At 34.4% G+C, this 21,408-nt stretch overlaps 4 protein-coding genes across 7 annotated transcripts; all 4 read left to right on the top strand.

Annotated features, from left to right (window-relative positions):
- The first annotated feature begins 60 nt into the window (after window positions 1-60).
- LOC103485632 (cysteine-rich receptor-like protein kinase 25) lies at window positions 61-1,458 on the top strand. The gene is made up of 2 exons (XM_008443311.3): window positions 61-1,136; window positions 1,224-1,458. The coding sequence occupies exons 1-2, from the start codon at window positions 251-253 to the stop codon at window positions 1,283-1,285; spliced, it is 948 nt and encodes a 315-aa protein (XP_008441533.2). The 5' UTR covers window positions 61-250; the 3' UTR covers window positions 1,286-1,458.
- A 6,258-nt stretch (window positions 1,459-7,716) lies between these two features.
- LOC103485643 (cysteine-rich receptor-like protein kinase 29) lies at window positions 7,717-10,502 on the top strand. Its single transcript, XM_008443319.3, has 7 exons — window positions 7,717-8,619; window positions 8,701-8,838; window positions 8,923-9,053; window positions 9,125-9,335; window positions 9,463-9,700; window positions 9,793-9,946; window positions 10,039-10,502. The coding sequence occupies exons 1-7, from the start codon at window positions 7,794-7,796 to the stop codon at window positions 10,345-10,347; spliced, it is 2,007 nt and encodes a 668-aa protein (XP_008441541.2). The 5' UTR covers window positions 7,717-7,793; the 3' UTR covers window positions 10,348-10,502.
- A 1,204-nt stretch (window positions 10,503-11,706) lies between these two features.
- Window positions 11,707-14,342, top strand: LOC127144291 (cysteine-rich receptor-like protein kinase 44). 4 transcript variants are annotated; one of them, XM_051080034.1, is made up of 7 exons: window positions 11,707-12,531; window positions 12,603-12,731; window positions 12,815-12,945; window positions 13,032-13,242; window positions 13,345-13,582; window positions 13,663-13,813; window positions 13,906-14,342. In XM_051080034.1, the coding sequence occupies exons 1-7, from the start codon at window positions 11,730-11,732 to the stop codon at window positions 14,209-14,211; spliced, it is 1,968 nt and encodes a 655-aa protein (XP_050935991.1). In that variant the 5' UTR covers window positions 11,707-11,729; the 3' UTR covers window positions 14,212-14,342. The 4 variants fall into 4 exon arrangements, with proteins under 4 accessions (XP_050935991.1, XP_050935990.1, XP_050935989.1 ...); XM_051080033.1 differs by having other exon boundaries at window positions 12,812-12,945; XM_051080032.1 differs by having other exon boundaries at window positions 13,032-13,582.
- Window positions 14,343-16,925: 2,583 nt separating this feature from the next.
- Window positions 16,926-19,861, top strand: LOC103489179 (cysteine-rich receptor-like protein kinase 10). Its single transcript, XM_051080035.1, has 7 exons — window positions 16,926-17,767; window positions 17,888-18,019; window positions 18,129-18,256; window positions 18,367-18,577; window positions 18,667-18,904; window positions 19,040-19,190; window positions 19,274-19,861. Exons 1-7 carry the CDS (start codon window positions 16,939-16,941, stop codon window positions 19,553-19,555), a joined length of 1,971 nt encoding a protein of 656 aa, XP_050935992.1. The 5' UTR covers window positions 16,926-16,938; the 3' UTR covers window positions 19,556-19,861.
- Window positions 19,862-21,408: the final 1,547 nt, after the last annotated feature.

The raw sequence follows: 21,408 nt of genomic DNA, 5'->3' as shown, positions 1-21,408 counted from the left end.
TTCATAATTTTTATATTTGCAACCTTTTTTCCTTTTATATTTCTTAGGCATACATTTAAATCTTAACCCATTTTCAAAAGTAAAACTCTGCCTTTTGATTAAGAAAAAAATACAACAAAATATGTAGAGATATTTTGTCTTTTTCCTAAGATCTAAAAAACATCTCATTAATATAAAAGGATGCCTTTGGTTTGGGAATTAAATGAAATAAACAGCCAAAGCAAAGAAGAAGAAGAAAAAAGTCTCCAATATGAAATTTCTACTCCATCTCTTCTTCTTCACCTTCCTTTTCATCCATGGCAGCTCAGAATTGTTTATGGATCCTTTCCGTTACTGCTCCAATACCACCTTCTCACCAAATTCCACCTTCTCTTCCAATCTCAATACCCTCTCTTCATTTCTCTCCTCCAATTCTTCTCGTAAATTCTACCACAAATCTTCCGTCCCCCCTGTTTACGCCCACTTCCAGTGCCGTGGCGATCTCAACGCCACTGCCTGCCACCACTGCGTTGCCACAGCTACCACCAATTCCTCCCAACAATACTGCCCTCTTAGTGTAGAGGCCATTATTTGGTTCGATGACTGCTTTTTCCGCTATTCCAACCAATCCTTCTTCTCCATCGTGGCAGAGGAGCCGGCGATGATTTTGATCAACTACCAAGATATTGGGGAGGAAACAAGCAGTTTTGACCAAATTGTGGGTTCGGCGTTGAACGATGCGGTGGTTAAGGCTTCTTCCCGGAAAAAGGATTTGAAATTTGCTACTAAAGAAGCTAGTTTTGGAAAGGAGACGGTTTATACGCTGGCGCAGTGTACAGGGGATTTGTCCAACTCAAATTGTCGGAAATGCTTGAGCAATGCTGTTCAAAATTTTCCTGATTGTTGTAGTGGTAAAAAGGGCGGTAGGATTTTGTTTCCCAGTTGTAGTGTTCGTTATGAGCTTTATCCGTTTTACAGGGGCGTTTCGCGTTCCTCTGTTTCACCTCCACCGGCACCTGTCCCTGCTCCAACAGTGTCTTCTCCGCCAGCATCTGTCCCTCCTCCAACAGTGACTTCTCCGCCGTCTTCAATGTTAGCTCCACCTCCTCCGTTGTCCTCACCGGCACCCTCTACGGCCGCTCCTCCACTGCTTTCAGGTGATAACATACTCATTCTTTTATTGGTCCTGTTTGAGTTGCAAACATTTAATTAAATAATCGTGTTGCTTTGTTCTGATTGGACAGGAAAACTGGCGGCGACGGTGGCGTTGGTGATGGCCATTGTTGTTGGAAGCTATTTTCTTTGATTTGAATCCACGCACATCCCTTGTAGATTTCTATTTGTTTTACGGTTAAAATTATAAGTTCACATCGAGATAATTTGAAGAATACCTTAATGAGTATATAGGAAACTTCTTGAGACTCGTACAAAAACTCTGAGTTATTAAGACTGCAACTTAGTTTAATACAGTTAGGTATACATTCTGCTTCTACCAAATTCTCATCAAATTGAACAATCTTCAAACATGACACTATATCAATTGTATAATAAAAAACAGCAACCCAACCCAAGGGATATGTATGAATATATATACTCCCACTTCTTTTAAGAAAACAGAGAAAGGAAAAGGTCCAAACAAACAAAGCAACCATGCAATAGTTTCAGATCTATTATCCAAGAAGTTGAACATCATGTTTGACAGAATGATGAGATGATGTAATTAAAACATAATAGTCACACATCTTGCTGGTAAGAAAAATATAGCAATAACAGTTTGTAATAACATTGTTTAACATATTTTTTAATTTTAAAAAGTACCTACGAGGTTCTTAAAAGTTCAACTTCACGTACAATATATCTTCGAATCTTTACCTTGATGATGGGTAGAGTGAAGGTTTGAATATCTGATATTCTCGTGAGTTGTATCGTTATACTTCAATATAATCATCGTCCTTAACAAAAACATAATTCTCCTGTGTTGGGATGTTCTGAACCTCATCTTCAACCTTGTTGAACTTGGGTTCCTTTCGGATTTTCATTTAGCTCCTTCTTCCCATACAGAGACTCTACAATCTCAGAGAACAAAGGATTTGAGAGGTTGTTGGAAAAGTAAGAATATCGAATACCTGACAAATAAACAAACCGTATAAAATAAAAGAAGACGGTCCACATCCCAAAGGAAATCCCCATGGTGGTCTCCACTGACTGTCCTGTGATACGGAATAATTTGAGTACGGCGGGGTGCCACCGTTTCTTTCATCAGCCTGCTCTGCTTTTCTCTTCACGCAAGGTGAGTCCTTTTTTTGAATTATAAAATATGTTAAAATGCATTTTCTAAACCAAACCTACAGACAGTCATTAGGTAAAGGAGAAAAAAAGTTGACACTTAGATTAGGAAGAAATTTTCCATTTCAACAGAAAATTTTGCTCAAAATTGGAACATTTAAAAGATTAAATTATTAATTATTACAAATTTAAACATAACATTTGGACTAAAATATTACTTTCATAAAAGCTTATGCACATGTTTCGTTGGTACTAATATATTCACTATTCTTTTTCTACTTTAGATATACTAATCGCAAAAACATAAGCTTAGGTAAGTTCATTTTTAGGTAAGTAGCATATCATTTTTACATGTATATATAACTTTTCTAAACATAGTATTAGAGAGAAATCTTAGAATCAAAAGCATAGAGATTTTTCATCAATGCAAGTGACATTTTGATCTTTCTCATCTCTCTCTCTTTTGACTTGTTTAGAAAATAAATTATGTGATGATTTTCTTTCAAAATGTCAAGAGTAATAATTTTCTTAAATGATTTTGCAATATTTAAAGGTTCAATTGCAACCAACTCTCTAAGTCTATTGACAAGTTCATGGCTATTTTTCCAATAGAAAATTTAATCGCGGACAGAAATTTTCATTCTTGAACGCAAAACTTTGAATTCCTTTGTACAAAATCTATGATGAGGATGAAAAATGACCAAAGAGGGATGACTAATGAGTAAATTTTCCGTTGACAACACAGAAACCCATATTGAGGTATAAATTTGAGACTAACAACTTAAGGAATGAAAGACACATTAATCTATGGTTTATCCATATACGTCAAATTCAAAACTTAAGTTCTATTAGTAACAAATTAGATATATTGGTCAAGAAGACTGAACATTCTTGTCTCGAAATCAACTTCTATATTCAGTTCTCTTCTCTAACTTTTCCATGGAATCATTGCACAATAACACTATGTTTACATACCTCACAAATAAGCAATGTTAGAACAGTATTTAAAAAGTCAAATGTTTAAGCCAAGAAAGTTAGGATAAGGACTATGTTAAATATCATATGTTAAGCATTCATATTTTATACAGAGAATGAAGTTAGTAGATGCATTCATAGTCCATACTGGCTTGTTAAGCATACCAGGAGGATCTATCCATTTTCAACAACTTCTGTTTTCACCAAAATTTTCCTATGAACTGAACAAACCAAGGTGAAAACAGAGCAGCTGGATCTATGCTATTGGTTTCAATCATGACTAATTGAATTCAAATCTCAGTTGGTGGGCAAAGACAGGACTGAAGTTTTACTGAGTGTTAAATCTCTATGCAACCAATACATGTAACTCGGGTAAATCTAATTCAACAGCATTCGAACTTTTGTACTATTAATCAGCATCAGAAATGGGAATTTGATATATCATGTTCAGCATGAGAAGAGAAATTGTTTCATTCGAGTTCACTAAATTTAGAAAAACCATAAAGACAGAAGATTAAACTAAGCACTTAACATGATCATGATGAGTGAACTTCAAAAAAACTAACAGCATTTCAGCATGGTTGATGAATCAGAGAAATGGGTCTTTTCGTAAAGTAACAATCTCCTTCCCCACCTTCAACTTCATCGGAAGATTTTTCCAATCAACTTCCATCTTGCCTAAAGCCACCAACCACAGATTTCCCAATATCACCTCATCATCCTCTCCCATTTGAAGGGGAAAGAAATCCTCCACATAGGTATCATTCCCGATTTGCAGCAACACCCCACGGCAAATTCCGTCTCCTTTCACCTTCTTCCCGGAACCTAAAACCACACTGTAGTCGCCATACATGTCCAATTTAAGCTTCAAGTCTGTAGCTAAGTTTTTAGAGATTAAGTTATAATCAGTCCAACTGACGACCTTAACAATCACAGACCTCTCCTTGACCGTGCCTTTACGCTTGGTTGAGTTCAAAGCGACGTTGTTCTTCTTTTCCCATAACCTCGCTCTATGCATAATGTCCAGTATATCTTTTGGACGTAACATCCTAACATCCTCTCGAATCTCTGTCTTCAAGCCGTTCATAAATTTAGCTTCAAGAACAACGTGTTGGAGTTCTGGAAGGAGCGCCCCTAGTGTCTCGAACTTGCTACAATATTCCTCAACACTCCCCTCTTGCTCCAAGCCAAGGAACTTGGAACACACGTTGCGAGCGTCTCCAAATCTCATATACAAAGAATCCCGGAACTCATCCCACGATTCCGGCGGTTTTCCCCAGTTTTGAAAGCACCGGAACCAGGCAAGGGCTTGGCCAGACATACAGAGAAGGATGGTGTCCATCATCCGGGCAATGTCGTCAATGTGGTGAACTTCAAAGTATCGCTCCATTTTCAAGATCCACATGAGGGTATCTGTTCCGTCGAACATGGGTAGCTCCAGGTTGGGCATCCGGTGGGTGGGTGCGTATTGAGGTAGGCATTGTTGGTGTCCGTTCAGAAGCAGGGCCATTTGGTGTATGAGAGTGGTGAGGTTGTTGTCATGAGTTGTTGGGATGTTGTGAACTTCTTCATCCTCAACCTTCTTCAATTTGGCGTCTAATGCTTCTACAGGGTTTTCCATTTTGTTCCCTAGCAATTTTCCAATGGGTGATCGCTAAAAAAAGTGAAGAACAAAAGATTTGAGAGAATATGAAACGGAATACCTTCCCACTCCCATAGTGGGACCCACTTTAGAGATGGTCGTTGGCCCCATCTTCGACTATCAATTAAAAAACCATCTCGAATTAATCAAAGTTGGTTTAGTAAATGTTCACAACGATCTCGATGGGTACGGTTGGTTTTTTTTTTCTTTTCTGTTTTTGTTGGATCGGATTGGTTTAACACTTATTGGAAATTGACGATTTCAAACTTTCCGAAACTAACATCGATCAACCCCTCTCATTTTCCGATCAATCGACTCAATTTTTCGATTTTCATGCTCACTCCTAGTAACTAGAGGTATCAACGGGATGGGTTGGGTTGAAGGGTATTTTGGAACCAATCCGAATAACTCGAAGAAGCATTCCCAACCCAAACCCTAAAAACATTTCTAATATCTGTGTTGGGTTATCAATTTGTAATTTTTTTTCTCATTTTCAATATTGTTAAATTTAAAAAACATTGTGATGTCATATCCATAAATCCACACGTTAAAAATATCCATAAAGTACAAGCTTAATATAATAATACTTTACAAAAAAGTTTAAAACAATTAGTATTAGTTAAGAGTGTCTAATATGAAACAAACTTCTAAAATAAAAAAACATTCTAAAGCATTGTATTATAAAAATTAATATAAATATATATTATATTATTAAGGGTAATTAGAATAGATAGCAATTTTTAGAATAATTATTAACTATGTAGCAATATTTTAAAAAAATTGCAAATATAGCAAAATCTATCGGTGATAGACTTCTATCGTTGATAGACTCCTATGGTTTATTACTGATACACCAACATTTGCTACATGGTCTATCAGTGATAGACTCCTATGATTGATAGATTTTGACAAATTTTGTTATTGCAATTTTTTTAAATGTTGCTATATACTTAATTATTTTAATATAATTACTACATTTGCAATTATCCCTATTATTAATTCAAGTTGGGTTGGGTTGAACCAAACTTTTCAAACTCAAACACCCGATACCCAACCCAACCCAACATAAATTTTAAAATAACCCAACCAACCTTCATAATATGGGTTGGATAGTACGAATTATTCGGGTTGTTGGATTATTCTTACATTCCTACCGTAACTACACATCTCGAGACACCACCTTTTTAACAATTTTCTGTCGCCGTCTCTAGTGATGATCAGTGGCCACCACCACCACCATACACAAAATTCTTTTAGAGTAATTTAGTATTATTAACAATACTATATAGAAAACCAAACAAACTTATATGTAAAAACGCTTTTAAAATTAAACTAAATACATATTTAAAAACATAAACATAACTTTGTTTTCGTTGAATAATTTTTTATTTTCAAATTTTTGTTTTCATATTCTCTACGAACGTACCTTAATGATCATTTTTATTTAATTGTTAACTTTTAAAAGATTAGATATTTAGTTCTTAAATTTTTCTTTTTATTTCGACTGAATTTTTATATTTTAAAATATTAGCATTTCAACTTTCAGATTTTAGTTTTGTTTTAATTCAGTCACAATTTTTTACTAAACCATCACTTACAATTATTAGTCGTAATGTATATTAATTTTAAATTTTGTGAGTATTTAATGAAAAATCTATATAAGTTAAAAAGTGTAAATATTAAAACTTAAAGTCCAAATTAAATCAAAAGTATAAAATTATAATTTTGAACCTAAAGAGTAGATAGAAACTAAATTTAAAATTTGAGAACTAAAAAGTAATGCTTAATACACTAAATGGAAAACTGAATCCAAGACTAAAACTTGATGACTAAAAAGGTATTTTTCCTTTAAGAAAAAAATATTTTAAAAAAAAAACTCTTTGTGAAAAGGTATTTTTCCTTAAAAATGAGTTTTGGACCTATAAATCTCATACCTTAACCGTGAGTTTTCAAAATGCAGCGTTTTAGTCGTGAATTTTAAAAATCAGACTATAAAAAGGTCTAGAAGTATTTTTTTTTCATTTTATTTTAAAAATAATAATTATACAATATTTAAAACTTTAAATATAGTTTTAGATAGGATATGATTTTTAAAACTGATTGTTCTAACATAAAACATCACATAATTATTTAAAATAAAAATATAAAATCATCCGAAAGGATTTTGAAATCTATTTTTGAAAACTTAAAAACTAAAAAGATAGGTTTTTTTAAACTCAGAGACCAAAAAAGTCAATTCTACAAACCTAAGAACTAAAAAAGATAGAAATTAGAACTTGAAAGGTGGAACCCATTGTCTTGTCTTGTCGAAGACTTGATGATCTCGCACTGACTACAACCCTAATCTATGAAAGCTTCGTTCATTTCCACCTAAACTAAAATTGGAATATTTGACTTGTTCTTTTAATATATTTGAAGTCAATCAATCTATTAACTTCTGAAATGAATAACTAAATTTTCACATATAGAAAAAACATAGTAAAAAAAAAAAAAAAAAAAAGAATTGATAGAATTATAGCAATTTCTATCCCTACTAACAACTATATATGTTTTAAGTGTTTAAAACTTGTGTTGGTCTCAAAATATAACAAGTAGATGCGTAAATTCAATTCTCAAAAACCAAATTGTTATAAAAGTGGCCTAATTAGAGATTTGTTCAACTTTAGTATTTAAGCCCTAAAGACAAAAAAAAAAATGTCAAGGATCAAGTCGTCGAGGTCAACGCATAAACAGGTTTTGAAGATATTTTAATCCATATCAACCAATCCAAACAAAAAATTCCATTGTGTTGCCGTGGTGTAAGCACTAAAGATCAGCAACGAAACATCAGTACTATAAATCCTAATATTAAACTCACAATATCACAATAACCCACGCCATACACCAATTGACAAGTCTTGCATCAGCAGCAATGTGTTCTTCAACCCCAATGATCCTTTGTTTCCTCTGCTTCACTTCATTCTTCATACCCATTTTAGTAATCGCTCAGCCAGATTTTCAATTTTATATTTGCGTCGAAGATCAAGGTAACTTCACCACTAACAGTACGTACAAAGTGAATTTAGATCATATCCTCTCCGATCTCACCACTCACCGCCAAGTTAACAACGACTATGCCGGTTTTTACAACTTTTCTTATGGCCTTACCCACAGAGCCAATGTAATTGGGCTTTGCAGAGGAGACCTTATGCCAGATGCTTGCACCAGATGCCTCAACAACTCTAGAACTCTTCTCCCTTCTCTTTGTCCCAACTATTACGAAGCCATTGGATGGTACGATGAGTGTATGCTTCGCTATTCCAACCGCTCGATTTTTCGCAAAATGGAGACATTACCTGGTTTCTATGCTTGGAATCCCAACAATGCTTCTGATCCTAATCGCTTCATCCAAGTGTCGAGAACTTTGCTCGAACAACTCACTACCAACGCTACATCGGGCGATTCCAGTCAAAAGTTCGCCACAGGAATCACTACGATCCCCAACTTTCCAAAAATATACGGGGCTGTTCAATGCACTCCTGATTTGTCTGCTGAAGATTGCAGTATCTGCTTGCTTGGAGCTCTTGACGATATTGGAACGTGCTGTTATGGTAAAGCAGGGGGTAGAGTTCAGGCACCCAGTTGTTATTTTAGATTTGAGACTTATCTTTTTTATCAGCTACCCTCTATTTCTTCATCGCCTTCTCCGCACATAGCCCCATCTCCTATTCAATCTAATTCAAGTACACCTCCAAAACGTAAGTGCTTAAAATCCCATTTTTACAATTTCTTTTTCACTGACAAAGCCTAAAATGGTAGAATGATTTGTTTCTCGAAAGCATCTCGAAAACTCGTTACGGTGGTTGTGCCGATTATCGTGGGTGTTGTAGTTGCTGTGGTGATATTAACCCTCAGTATCTATATCTTCGTGAAGAAAACAAAGGAAAGAAAGCCAACAAATCATGCATCTGGGTCAAGTGAGCTGATTACCGTAGTTCTTTTAATACTATTGTTATAGATTAATTTTGAATGCCAACATCACTGGAGGATTCATCTCATAGGTATGGCTCCAGAGAATGAAGATACAGATGAAGGGTCCTCCCAATTTGATTTCGACATTATTAAAACGGCAACAGATGGATTCTCTGAAGCAAATAAACTTGGGGAAGGTGGATTTGGAGTGGTTTACAAGGTAAGCGACCAAGAATTTGAGATTTTGATTATTGAATCATGTAAATATCTGTATCAATTTATTTATGGCAGGGTCGACTTCCCACTGGAGAAACCATTGCTGTCAAACGACTCTCTCGAGCTTCAAGTCAAGGAGATAAGGAGTTCAAGAATGAAATCTTATTAGTTGCTAAACTTCAACATCGAAATTTAGTTCAGCTATTGGGTTTTTGCTTCAAAGGAAACGAAAAGATTCTCATTTACGAGTTGGTAGAGAATTCCAGTCTCGAGAAATTCCTCTTTAGTAAGACTTTTTTCAATTCTCTGCCCATTAGTTTCTTCTCTCTTCTTTGATTCTGTTTCTTCAAGATATCACGGTGTTCTAAGGATTCTCTCTTTCAATTTTGAAACATTATGTTGTTGGTTTATAGGTCCCAAAAAATGTGTGAGTTTAGATTGGAAAACTCGTTACAAGATTATTGGTGGAATAACTCGAGGACTTGTTTACCTTCACGAAGAGTCTCAACTCAAAATCATACATAGAGATCTCAAAGCTAGTAACATTTTACTAGATGCAGATATGAATGCTAAAATTTCTGATTTTGGCACTGCAAGATTATTTTTACATGATCAAACGCAAGGAGATACAAAAAAAGTGGTTGGCACTTAGTAAGTATAAGTGAATTAAGCTCTACATGTTACAGTACTTTTATCTAACGAGAATATATGACAATGTCACTAATTGTGTCTATTTCTTTTAGTGGATACATGGCTCCTGAATACGTCCACAAGGGTCATTTCTCAGTCAAATCAGATGTCTTTAGCTTCGGCGTTTTAGTTTTGGAGATTGTAACTGGACTAAAAAACAATCAAATTCATATGTTTGACAACGAGATTGTAGGTGTTGTAGGCTATGTAAGTATGAGTGAAATTTTATTTTCATCTGAGATACTTTGTCAAATAGATTAGGAGAGTGTGAAAGCTCATTTCAAGTGATAATCTTGCAGGTTTGGAGAAATTGGCAGAATGGAACCACTCAAAATATCATAGACCCCACTTTGACAAGTTGTTCAAAGCCAGAAATGGTTAGATGCATTCATATAGGGTTACTATGCGTTCAAGAAAAAGTAGCTAAGAGACCAACCATGAGTACCATACTTCTCATGCTTAATAGCTACTCTATCACTCTTCCAAGACCATCTCAACCTGCTTTCCTTTTAAGTAGCATCAACTCTCATATGTCTGATCAACTAAATCACAACTCGATTGATCAAGAACGAAATGAGATGTCAATTACCGATCTTTATCCTCGATAACTTTAATTTACATGTCATATATTTTGTTTCAATGTATATCTTTAGCTAATTAAATTACAAGATGTATAAATTACTTGTAACAATCTACATCCTCTAATACTGTCACTCTATTTTCCTTTAATTTATTCATATAATATGATATTACGACAAGAAAATGATTTTTCCTATTATTTAAATTTATGTTATTAAAAGTAATTAATTTAAATTAGTTCCATAACCACTTACCAAATCCCATATTAAATGGAGATAATTGTCAATCATGGTAGGCATACTAAATATTTATTTTTCAATGAAAAAAATTTAATAATTAAAAGAGACAAGTTGTTGAATTTAATCTAACTTTTATTCAAATACACACATTGAAAATTGTTAAAGTCAATGTCCTCAAATCAATTAATAACAAACTTTCCACACCCATTATTAGTTTCAGCCTCAGATACCACACATTTCCAACTAAGTAGCTTACTTTTACAAAGTATTAATTTTTCTAAAAATGTGTGCGAAGACAAAATATATTGAAAAGATCACTGGGCCAAATAACTTTCATGCTTAAAAGCATTCAAGACATATAAGGGAGTGTCAAGGCCATCGAAGGTGACGTTGAATCTAAATTTTGAATCTTGTGGCGTTACATAGACTATATATATATATATATATTAGTACTAGGAGCTTATCAGCATTAAAGTTTATCTCGAAAAAGAGTCTACTACTAATAAATGGTTTTTTTAAAATGTTAGTATATATTAAAAGTGTTACCCATTGCAATCACCCAATAAACTATTGAGCTAAAAATCTCTCCCAAACTCAAAATATACTCAAAATTCAAAACCACAAACAAAAGCAAAACATTTCAAGTGAGAAAACAAAGTGAGGGAAGAAAAAACAATATTTTTACTACTGATTAATCACCATCAAACTAAGAATAAAGTCTTAGGTTCAACATTTTATATAATTCTAATTTGAAAGTTGAAAATTAGAAAGTTCGAAAAGTTAATAAAAAAAAATGTTGTTTCTAAGTGCAACAAATGTGAAGTCAAAACTTAAATTGATAGGAAGTAGGAAGTAGGAAGTAGGAAGTAGGAAGGATCAAAATCTCAAATTTCTAAAACCTGAGTTATTGTCAAACATGATCTCATTAGTCAGATTTGTTATACTTTTTAAGCCATAAAAGAAAAAGGAAAATTCATCGGCCATTTTTGTCAACACTATGAACATAATTTATCCATATCCACCAATACAAAATTTTCCTTTGCCGTGGTAACAAGAAACTAAAAGAGCAACGTGTCTTTTTCCAAAGAAGTGGTGTGGCAACAAAAAGTCATACACCTTAACTAAATTAATATCTCAATTCGTCAATTCCAATAACCCATACCATAGACCAAATGACGAGCTCAAGGTTGATGATCCTCTGTTTCGCTTTTTTCTCCATATCCATTTTCCTCCGCCATGCAATCGCTCAGCCTGATTTCCAGATATACGATTGCGTCGAAAACCAAGGCAATTTCACCACTAACTCAACCTACAAAGCTAATCTCAATCACCTCCTCTCTACCTTCACCACCGATCACCAAATTAACTATGGCTTTTACAACTTCTCTTACGGCCATCAAAACAGAGCCAATGTGATTGGGCTATGCAGAGGAGACCTAACGCTGCTCGCTTGCACCACCTGCTTAAACAACTCTAGAACTCTTCTCCCACTTCTCTGTCCCAACCATATAGAAGCCATCGGATGGTATGACGAATGTATGCTCCGTTACTCAAACCGCTCCATATTCGGCTCCATGGAGACTTCCCCGGCTTTCCGTGCTTGGAATCCCAACAATGCTTCTGACCCACATCGATTCATCCAGCTCGCTACAACTCTCCTCCAACAACTCACTCACGAAGCTGCGTTGGGCGATTCTCGTTTAAAGTTCGCTACTGGAATCACATCCGTTCCAAATTTCCCAACCATCTATGGAGCTGTTCAGTGCACTCCTGATTTGTCTCCGCAAAATTGCACCACTTGCTTGTTTGGTGCTATTCAACGAATTCAATTATGTTGCGATGGGAAAGCAGGAGGCCGAATTGGGAGACCCAGTTGTAACTTTCGATTCGAGAGCTACCTTTTTTATAAGCAATCCTCTATTTCTTTAGCCCCATCTCCAAATCCGTCATTACCACCATCTCCTCCTCCACAACGTGAGTTAATGACGTTCTGAAGTGCTGTTTTTATCCTTGTCGACTAAACGATAGCGTCATTGTTTCTCCAGGAAAAGCATCTCGGAGAGTGGCCGTCATAGTTGCGTCCGTCGTCGTTTGTGCTGTCATAATAACGATCACAATCTGTATTTTCTTAACCAAAAGAAGGCGAAGAAACCCATCAACTCAAGTACCTTCAAGTAAGTTAGCTGATTATTATTATTATTATACATTAATCTAATTCAACGACAAGATCTCTGTTGGATTCATCCTTATGTAGCAGGTATGGCACTTGAGGATGAAGAAACTGATATCGAATCTTCGCAATTTGATTTTGACATGATTAAAATTGCAACAAATGGATTCTCGGATGGAAATAAACTCGGGGAAGGTGGTTTTGGGGTGGTTTATAAGGTAATAGAGAGAAGAATTTGAAATTTGATTAACTTTTTAATCTTTCTAAAGATACGTAATTTTTGTTTTGAATGTAACTGTGACAGGGTCGACTTCCCAATGGAGAAACTATTGCTGTCAAACGACTCTCTCGAGCTTCAAGTCAAGGAGATAATGAGTTCAAGAATGAAATATTATTAGTTGCTAAACTTCAACATCGAAATTTAGTTCAGCTATTGGGTTTCTGCTTCAAAGAAAATGAAAAGCTTCTCATTTACGAGTTTGTAGAGAATTCTAGTCTCGAGAAATTCCTATTTAGTAAGACTTTTCTATGCTCTATTCACTTGCTTTTCTCCATCTTCGATTCTGTTTTTGTACTAAGAATTATCTTTATCAATTTTGGAATATGCAATGGTGCAGATCCTAAAACAGGTGTGAGTTTAGATTGGAAAGCTCGCTACAAGATCATACATGGAATAACTCGAGGACTTGTTTACCTTCACGAAGAGTCTCAACTTAGAATTATTCATAGAGATCTCAAGGCTAGTAATATTTTACTAGATGCGGATATGAATGCTAAAATTTCTGATTTTGGTACTGCAAGATTATTTTTACATGATCAAATACAAGGAAATACAAGAAAAGTAGTTGGGACTTAGTAAGTATAAGCAAAACTACATGCTATAGTATTTTTATCTAATGAGAATATGACAATGTCACTAATTGTTTATTTCTTAGTGGATACATGGCTCCCGAATACGTCCACAAAGGTCATTTCTCAATCAAGTCGGATGTCTTTAGTTTTGGTGTTTTAGTTTTGGAGATTGTGACTGGAATAAAAAATAATCAAGTTCATTTGGACAACGAGATTGTAGGTCTTGTAGAGCATGTAAGTATGAGTTTTCTTTTCTTCATTGCAAAGACTTTGGTATCAATATTAGGTGAGTATATGAAAGCTCATTTCAAGTGCTACTCTTGCAGGCTTGGAGAAATTGGCAGAATGGAACTACTCAAAATATCATAGATCCTATCTTGACAAGTGGTTCAAAGACCGAAATGGCTAGATGCATTCATATAGGGTTGCTATGTGTTCAAGAAAATGTAGCTAAGCGGCCAAACATGGGTACCGTACTTCTCATGCTTAACAGCTACTCTATTACCCTTCCAAGACCTTCTCAACCTGCTTTCATTTTGAGTACCACCAACTCTCAAATCTCTGAACAATCTAACAACAACTCGACTCACGAACTAAATGATATGTCAATTACGGAGCTTTACCCTCGTTAGCTTAGGTATATTAAATACATATATGTTCATCTTATTTTTTAATGAAATCTTAATTTATAATTTGTATCGAAGTTAACCTTTTTTAAATGAATAGAACCTTGATATTATTCAATGTTTTTTTTTTATAACAATTTCGATATCGAAAGGTCCAATAGATATTTCTTTAATAATAATATTATAGTAGTAAAACAATATTTTAAAAAAATCTTGAATTTCTTATTTTGTCATTTATGTCAATGTCGTTCATTGTCTGAAAAAAATAATTGGTTTAATTTGGGTAAGAAGTTTCTTCAAATTTTATGAAAGATGTGCATATATATTTTGTTTTAAAGGGCTTATGTCCAAGCAAACAAAGAAGCAGTAGATATGAATCATAAGATGTTCAATATACCATAGAGAGGTAGAGGACATAAACATTTGTTTTGTTACGACTTTTCTCGACGTTGCTCGTTAGGGCATCGACATAGGCTTTTGCCCATGGTTTGTTTGGGGCAACTCTGTCAATGCTCCAAGTAGCATAAAAAAGCTTTTTCAAAAAAAAAATATTTTCCACAATTTTTCTTTAGGATTAGTGTAATTTTTTTTGCAGTGATTATTGAAGTATAACTTAATTTAATTCTATTACAATTAAAATTCATATGCCAAAGAAGAACCACTTTGATCTGGAACCCTTGAGTTTGTATAGTTAGTACCTGAGTCATGTCTACTGTCATAAAAAGTATCTGTTGGAGTATTTAAAATGTCTCGGATGAATAACATCTCTATGGTACAATTAGTACCTGACTCATGTCTATTGCGATAACAACTACATTGATGTTATTGCTAAGTTTGACCAAAATCTCTATGGTACAATCTTATAACTACTTTTCTTGCTTTTCCTTTTCCTCTTCCTTTGTAGATAAGAATCAATTTATTACATTTATCAGATGATTGGACTATGTTTTTAATTTGGTTAGTCTAAAGAGTAAACTTTCTTGGTATTTGGATCCAAAAAGAGAGGAAATGTTGGGAGAGAGTTCAGGGTAAACTGCACATTGCCTCATGTATTCTATTGTGTTGTCATCAATAGTTGTACTTGCTTTGTTCTCATTCAAAACAACACAAAATAGTTTAGTTTGTTTCCGTTACGTTTGTTCTATTAGTTCTTTGTGTTTGATGGTCTTGTTTAATTGTTTATGTGCTTTATAAACGTAAGGAGTTGTTAGTACTTCTTTGCTTGTTCGAAACCTCCTATTGTTGTGTTTCTTATCTTAGTTGTTTGTTATAGTTGAAAAGTTTCCATTTTGAAGTTTTAGACTTTTCTTCAAATTTCTAACTTGTGAAAGATTGTTCGTTGTAAGCGTTTAGGTTAACTCAGATAATTGTTTAAGATTTATGGTGGATTTTGGACTAATTTGGATCCTCCAAAGTAGACAATCAACTCTCTCGATGTAATTTTTTTTTACAAATGATAATTAATGTAACTTGTAGATAAGTTAGTTAAACTTCTCGCTTTTTTTTTTGTCGGAGTCAAGTTGTATATATATATATAAACACAATATTAAGATTTCATTTTGTATATATACAAGTAAAAGAGAAATATTATAGTTTTTTAAAAAAATATATTAATTTTATTAATTTGTTGGCATAAGGAATTTTTTTTATATATATTTGTTATATTTTCAGTAACAAAATGATCGATCACATACATTTTATCAACAATTACTAACAAAAGCAGGTGAAAACTGACACAGAAGAAGATCTATAATGTCAGTTTAAAACCGACATCAAAGCAAAATCGACATTGAAATGCTTTAATAACATGTTCATAAATTTCAGTTAAGAATTGATTCTGTACTTTTATAATGTCGGTTTTAAACCGATATTTTTGACATCTTTAATAATAGTTTAAAACCGACATCAAAGTACAACCGACATTAAAAGCATTTAGTCCATAGATGCCGGTTGAGAACCAACATCATACCTCTATAATATGATGTCGTAGTGTTGACTTTTGATAGTCTAAAAATTATATGGAACTATGTGCTGTCACTGAAAGTTCAAGTTATATATATATATAGGAATAGGACAACTAAAATATGTTACGAGAATCTTATAGTTTGTGATTATTATAGAGAATATATTTATTTTTATTAGTATAGTTTAATAAACTATTGAATCATATCTTGGACTCTAGTGAATTAAAGTATTATATTGACTCCAATAATTTGATTTTGATCATCAAACCATTCTTTTCTTTTTTACTTTTTGAACTCATCTCACACTATTGGATGTTTGCCAATAACAATAACATCAATAAAATAATTTTACTTCTTTTAAATAAGCAAATCATCCAATAAAAAAAAAATCGATAATTTTCATCGATAAAGACTATTAATAATGACAATCGATAGTTGTTGTCACTAATAGATGTCATTAATGATAACCTTTTGTTCCAGAAATGTGTTACCATATGTTAGATTTGTGTTATTTACTCTAGTTTTTCAAATTTTAAACTGTAGTTGATAAAAAGAGAAATCTTACCCCTTTCCATCTCCAAGATTACACATCAACATTCTTTGAAATATAAAAGACTAATAGGTATTTAAGTTGACCAAGTTATCTCCCACAAAAAAATCATTCATGGTCAATAGTCCAAATTTCAGTTTTTATGGTTATATAATCCCATCTTAAATCTTCATCAATGGCGCTTAAACAACCATGTTCCACTCAAAGCTTCTCAATTTCATGATCACCATCACCATCACCATCACCATCGTCTTTATCAGCCCAGCAATTTCTCAACCAAATTTTGGTTGTTCAAACAAGACTAGGAATTACACAGCCAACAGCATATACAGCGCCAACCTCCAACACATCCTCTCTTCTCTCCCGACAGACGACCGCATCGCCGAAGGCTTCCTCAACATCTCCTACGGCGAAGGCTCCAACAGAGTCAATGCCATTGCACTCTGCAGAGGAGACCTAACCCAAGAGGTATGCCGCAGTTGTCTCGGCGACTCTGTTTTGGAGCTTCCAATAGGATGTCCCGATAAAAAAGAAGCCCTGATTTGGTACTCCAATTGCATGTTTCGTTATTCGGATGTACGGATTCTTGGGGTTGTGCAAGATACTCCAACCTTTTGGATTTGGAATCTTGAAGATGCAAAAGACATACAAGGGTTCAGTCAAGTGGTGCAGGGGTTGTTGGCTCAGTTAGCAGGGGAGGCTGCTTTAAGAGATTCCAAGCTTAAATTTGCTGCTGCGAATGTCAGCATTGAGAATGAGGATTATTCGTCTGTTTATGGGATGGTGCAATGCACACCGGATATTTCACTGTCACAATGCTTCAATTGCTTGCAAACTCTTGCCGAGGTTGTTCAAACCTGGTGTCCAGGGAAAATTGGAGCCAGAATGATGAGACCCAATTGTAATCTTAGGTATGAGATTCAAAGTTTCTTTGATCCTGCAGCTGTTTCCGGAGTTTCTCGGTCAACTCCACCACCGTCACCGCCATCCCCTCTCTCCTCAATCTCACCTCCCCACCTTTCACCAAATACATCAACCAATGCAGAAGGTTTTCTCATTTTCTGTTTAAATTTGCAAGTTTAGTCTTTCAAGTTATTTGCCAAACAAATTATTTAACCTTTTGTTTACATCAATGGTTAAGTTTTACATTCATTATCTAACTCTGCAGAAAAGGATTCCAAGAGATTGAAGACTGTCATCATTATAGTTCTGCCCGTGGTTGTGGTTGTTGTACTTGTGGTATTAATTGTCAGCATCTTCATCTTTTTAAGAGCAAGAAAACAAAAAGTTGGAGTTACAGGTAAGAATCCATTCCAAAAGGATTTAAGAAGTTTAGTTCTTGTGTTACCTTTTGAAGGAAGGACTTGAAAAAGAGTTCAACTCAACTTACACATTAACTTGTTCTTCAGGTTCAGAAGTAGATGACACTGCAGATTTGGAAACTTTGGTATTTGATATCAGTACTATAAGAAATGCAACCGATGACTTCTCAGATGAAAATCATATTGGACAAGGTGGATTTGGAGCTGTTTACAAGGTCAGTGAGGAATTCTTGGGCTTTCTTTCTTTCTTTTGCTAATTCTTGAAAGTATTGAATAATGGAGTCTTTCAGATAACTCATTATGTTTTTGTGTATTCTTTTGACAGGGAACCCTTGTTAATGGACAAGAAATTGCAGTGAAAAGACTCTCCCAGAACTCCATGCAAGGAGGAAGTGAGTTCAAGAATGAAGTCCAGTTAGTGGCTAAACTACAACACCGGAATTTGGTTCGGCTTCTTGGTTTCTGTCTTTATGAAGACGAAAGGATTCTCGTGTTCGAGTTTTTGGAGAACTCAAGTCTTGACAAATTCTTATTTGGTATGTTGTTTTTTCTTCTCCAGTTTGGGTATCTTGACACATTAATGCTTTGTGTTCTTCCTAATAAATCTCATTGTTTTAATGTTTAGATCCATTGAAAGGTCAAGATTTGGATTGGGGAATGCGCTACAAAATCATTTTAGGCATTGTCAGGGGCCTTGTTTATCTTCATGAAGATTCTCAAATTAAAGTTATTCATCGGGATCTAAAAGCTGCAAATATTTTATTAGATGCAGAAATGAATCCTAAAATTTCAGATTTTGGCATGGCAAAGTTGTTTCAAGATGATGAAACACGAAGAAATACAAATAAAATTGTTGGCACTCGGTAAGTTTAATATAAATAGCGGAAGAAACTCATTAGCATATTCTTTCGTTCTATAAAGTATAGTACAAAAAAAAAGTTTCTTCGTACTTTAACTCTATCTCTCACCATCTAATCAATCTCACAAATACTGTTCAGGGGATATATGGCACCAGAATACGCAATATACGGAGCATTCTCAAACAAGTCAGACGTGTTTAGCTTCGGTGTATTAATCTTGGAGATTGTGACCGGACAGAAAAACAGCTCTTTCTATCAGGAAAAGAACATAGATGATCTTATAAGCTACGTAAGTATAAACATATCATTAAACTACAAAGCTCAGTCTCAGTGACCTAAAAGGTAAATGCTGATTGCAATGAATTGGTGTAGGCATGGAGAAACTGGAGGGAAGGAACAGCACTAAATGTTGTAGATCCCATATTGAGAGGTGGCCCAAGTAATGAAATAAAGAAATGTATCAACATTGGGTTGCTTTGTGCACAAGAACATCCAGCTGATAGGCCAAATATGGACACTGTACTTCTCTTGCTGAATAGTGACACAATCACTCAACCAATACTTTCTCCACCAGTTGATTTCATGAATAGGAAGCCCAAATCAGACATTTCTTCACCAGAAAGGTCTGGTTCACATGTGGTAGAGATGGAATGAGGTGGACCTCGAAGAAACTTCATCTAATAATTGATTGCAAAGCATCGATTACCGAACGACGTTCTCGTTAATTTTGAGACTGATCGCTTGTGTGCGCATTAATGTCTACAAATTTTCAAGAATAATCAGCAGATTTTTATCTATGTCAAAACAAGCACTTCATTCAAGTCTGTCTTTGTATTATATAAGAAGATAATGACAGCAAAAGATGTACTCCACAATTTGTTTTATATTCTTTCTATGACTCCATATTATGGATAATGCCAATTAGTGAGTGGTTTTGATTACACTCATATCAGAGGATTATATCAGTTTCTACACTGCAAGAATGTATATTGTTGCTAAGAGTTGGTTCTAAACTTCTTGCATTCCAGCTGAAAGAAGGGTTATCGAACACACAGCGTGACTAGTTACACACAATGTAACAGTAATTCTAAGAATATGTAATAAAGCACAGACAAAAATGCTATAAAAGACAGAACAGTTATAGTAACTTAGATGCATTACCCTTTTACATTTTGGGCGGAGAGTGTCTAACAAAGATAATTTAAGTCAAGTGATTAAAATGTACTTATATGTAAATAAAAGAAAATTATAGTGGCACATGAATCACCTAACTTAGTGAATGAACACTTAACCCGAGATCCAACCCAATCTGAAAAAGAAAAAAAAAATCAATCCAACCCTTATAATATGGGTTGGATAGTCCAAATTATTTGGATTGCTGGTTATTCTTACACCAATTCTGCAAAGAAAGAAAAAATTCTCCAAATATCATACTCAGAGTTTTCCGAATAAGAAAAGATATTACGACCAAAACAACATTTGGAGAGACATCCTAAAAGACGATTTAAGGGATGAGATGACAAACATCTCATAAGAACCTTAAAATATAAAGTCAATACCAAAAGGTCCGGAAGTTTATACTAATTTTATATTTTCCAACTTAAATTATACGCCACATTGTATTAAGTATACCCCTGCATTTAAGAAATATATAAGCATGTTATGATAAAAATATATACCTCATACTGTATTATAAAAAACACTAATCAAAGGATCAAGATCAACGAGATGTTTTTTTCAATGTATATTTATATGAATAGTTTATATCATTCAAATACAAAACATAGTTGACTAAAGAGAAATCCTACCCTCATCTACTTCCAAGGATTCTCTAGACATAGCAACATTCTTTGAGTTTTTTTTTTCAAAAGACTAATTAATAGGTAGTTAAATTGACCAAAGTTATTCTCCCACAATCCAAGTTTCAGGTTTTATGGTTATATAATTCCATCATAATCTTCACCAATGGCGCCAACACAACCATGTTCAACCCAAGCCTTCTCTTTTCTATCATCATCATCATCTTCTTCTTCTTCTTCTTCTTCGTTAGCCCTGCAATTTCTCACCCAAATATCAGTTGTTCAAACGACAATGTCAATATCAGTTGTATCTTAGGTTCAGTTTCTTTGCCTTTGCAGCTGTTTCAAGAGTTTCCCGGTTGACCTAGCCATGTGAAGAAGAGGACATATATGGTATTGTATGCCATGTGAGTATAAACAAATCATCAAATTACAACAATCAATCTCAATGACCTAAAAACTAATGTACATTGCAATGAATTAGTGTAGGTATGGAGAAACTGGTGGGCAGGAACAACACTAAATGTTGTAGATCCCTTATTGATAGGTGGCCCAAGTAATGAAATAAAGAAATGTATCAATATTGGGTTGCTTTTTCTCAGGAAAATTCAGCTGATACGCCAACTATGGACACGTACTGTACTGCTCATGCTTAATAGTTACACAATCACTCTACCAATACTTTCTCCACTAGGTGATTATTACATG

This window comes from Cucumis melo, chromosome 12 (assembly GCF_025177605.1).
Source record: "Cucumis melo cultivar AY chromosome 12, USDA_Cmelo_AY_1.0, whole genome shotgun sequence".
NCBI classification, from domain to species: domain Eukaryota; kingdom Viridiplantae; phylum Streptophyta; class Magnoliopsida; order Cucurbitales; family Cucurbitaceae; genus Cucumis; species Cucumis melo.
Note: the sequence above shows the minus strand (reverse complement) of the source record. Positions and strands in the feature narration are given on the sequence as shown.